We start from the raw sequence: 2,904 nt of genomic DNA, 5'->3' as shown, positions 1-2,904 counted from the left end.
TTTTTTTTTCCTTCTCAGGGGAAGGTATCTTCTTATAACAATTCAATTCTACTAGAGCTGGGGATCTTGTTACTTTGGGGTTTTTTTGTATGCTATTATGGCAGAGGAGTTCCTAATATGCAAATGATGTTAGAGCTTTTTATTCAGTAATGAAAAATAATCTATAAAGCCTACATTTTAACAGAATCTGGAGCAAAGTGCTGTATAATGTTTTTTGTATCCTCAGAATCATGTGATATTTAGTAGCTTTACTTTTATTATTATTATATTTTGGGTGATATACAAGATTAACTTATTAGTGTTAACAAGGACTAAAGTAAATATTGATTTTTTGATATAGGTATATTGAAATAAACACCGTGCTTAAAATTACATCTCTTCAGTAAATACTCATCAAGACTCTACTATGAGTAAAGCACTTTGCTAGTGCCCTGCAAGACTCAGAAATAAGTCAGATGTGGCTCCTGGCATTAAGAATCTTTGAGGATGTGTGGGAGATTATCTCCTGTGACAGGAAACCTACAAAGTGACCACATGGCTTTGCCTGGGGAAGGAGGGGTCACCTAAGACACTTTACTAAGTGCTTTGTCACCAGGGCTTTGAAGTTGAAATTCATTCACTGGATTGAGAAAGTTTTTTTCTAACAACTAGTGTAAACACTGGTTATATTTAAAGGCTATTCTTAAATGTTTATGCTTTTTTTAGTTTTTTATTTGAACTTTTCTTGTATTTGTTAATATAAACTCTTATTATTTTCTCTCCAGTTTACTAGGAAATGGTCAATTGGAAATTGTGACAGGTGGCTGGGTTATGCCTGATGAAGCTACTTCACATTATTTTGCCTTAATTGATCAACTAATTGAAGGACATCAGTGGCTGGAAAATAATCTAGGTATGTATTGGTGTCTTTTCTTCATTTGGCCTATTTTGGGCAATTAGTTTTGAGGAATGTGAAGTGAGGCTCTATTTTATTTTTTCAAATAACTTAATTTTTCCAATACTGATTATTATTGAATAATTAATTTATTTTTTGTTAATTTATGATGTTTCTTTGATTATAAACTGAATTACATATATATTATAGTCACTTTCAGGGTTGTCTACCTTGCTTAATATATTATTTTATCTATTAATTTTATGTATTTTTATTAAATTTAGAATTTGGTTTTGTTTGGGATTTTAATTATATGTTAGTTAAGATGCTTGATCATAAGAGGCAAAAACCTAATTTACTAACTTAAGCAAAAAAGTAGGAAAGGTATTAGTTATGTTACCAGGAATTCCATATATATGGTAGCTTTCGGTAAGTTGGATCCAGAGGACTCAGATTATGGTCATGTGTTGCTTAATGATGGGGACACATTCTGAGAAATGTGTTGTCAGGCGATTTTGTTGTGTGCAAACATCATAGAGCATACTTATACAAACCTAGATGTTATACGGTATAGCCTAATCCTCCCACACACTTAGGCTATATGGTATAGCCTATTGTTCCAACTGTTATTATAAGTGGTTCGTCATAGACCAAAATGTCATTATGTGACACATGACTATGTTGTCTGAGTACTGTCTCTTTGGGCTCTGCTTTTTCCTTCAGTCTTTTTCTTGGCTTTCTCCACATGGTGAGTAAGATGGCCCCAGGCAGCTGAGACTCATTTTCCCACTCTAGCAACCAGAAGGAGTTTCCCTTAATACTTTACCTGATTGGCCTAGCTTTCATCAGATGTTTATCTCTTAGCCAGTTACTGCATCCAGATATGTAGGAGCTGAAATCACTCAGGGCCACCATTTTGGTGGAAATGGTCCTGGAGGAGTGGGGATTGTGGAGGGCAGGGTCAGCTGCACTTGAACCATGTGAATGGGTCCTCCATGTGAACAGACCCATGGAATAGGTCCAATTCAGCAGAAGAATTCTATTACTAAAAGAAGTGGGAAAAAGGGAGCTAGACTGATAACATGCTTTTCCAGCTCCTTCCCTGCCCTAGTCCCAGGCTACCTCTAATCTACTTTTTGTGTATATATGGATTTTACTATTTTGGACATTTTACATATATGTAAGTGTACAGTATATGACCTCTTGTGACTGGCTTCTTTCATGGCATAATATTTTCAAGGTTCACCCATGTTGAGCATGTATCTGTGCTTCATTCCTTTTTATGCCTGAATAATATTCTTTTGTATGGGTATACCACACTTATTTATCCCTTTTTAAGTTGATGGACACTTAGGTTATTTCTCCTTTTTGGCTTCTATGAATAATGCTGCTATACATATTTGTGTAAAAGTTTTAGTGTTGACATATGTTTTCTCCATATCTAGGAGCAGAATTGCTGGGCTACATGGTAACTCTGTTCAGCATTTTGATGAACTGTCAAAATGTTTTTCAAAATGGCTGCACCATTTTACCTTTCCTCCAACAATGTATGGAGGTTCTACTTTCTCCATATCTTCCCCAACATTTATGTTCCCTTTTATTGTAGCCATCCTAGTGTGTGTGAAATGGTATCTCTTGTGATTTTGATTTGCATTTCCCTAAGACTAATGATGTTCAGAATTTTTTCTTGTGCTTATTGGCTACTTATATATCTTCTTTGGAGAAATGTCTATTTAAATGCTTTGCTTATTTTTTAATAGGGTTACTTGTCTTTTTATTGTTGACTTGTAAGTATTCTCTATGTATACTGGATAAAAGTCCCTTGTTAGATAATGATTTCCCATTTTTTTTTCCCATTCTGTGGGTTTTTTTCTCATTTTCTTGAAGGTATCTTTTGATGCACAGAAGTGTTAATTCTGATCAAGTTTAGTTTATCTATTTTTTTCTTTTGTCGCTTATGCTTTTGATATCATAGTAAAAAACTATTGTCTAACCCAAGATCATGAAAATTTACTTGTATTTTTTTTTTT

At 34.1% G+C, this 2,904-nt stretch overlaps 1 protein-coding gene across 1 annotated transcript in view; it reads left to right on the top strand.

The window, feature by feature from the left end:
- MAN2A1 (mannosidase, alpha, class 2A, member 1) overlaps positions 1-2,904 on the top strand; it is a 167,834-nt gene that overhangs the window by 57,651 nt on the left and 107,279 nt on the right. Inside the window, exon 5 of the mRNA XM_008580652.1 lies at positions 765-892. Coding sequence (XP_008578874.1) covers positions 765-892 — 128 coding nt within the window. The remainder of the gene's footprint in view (positions 1-764; positions 893-2,904) is intronic.

The sequence above is a fragment of the Galeopterus variegatus genome, unplaced genomic scaffold, assembly GCF_000696425.1.
Source record: "Galeopterus variegatus unplaced genomic scaffold, G_variegatus-3.0.2 Scaffold2139, whole genome shotgun sequence".
Classification (NCBI taxonomy): domain Eukaryota; kingdom Metazoa; phylum Chordata; class Mammalia; order Dermoptera; family Cynocephalidae; genus Galeopterus; species Galeopterus variegatus.
Note: the sequence above shows the minus strand (reverse complement) of the source record. Positions and strands in the feature narration are given on the sequence as shown.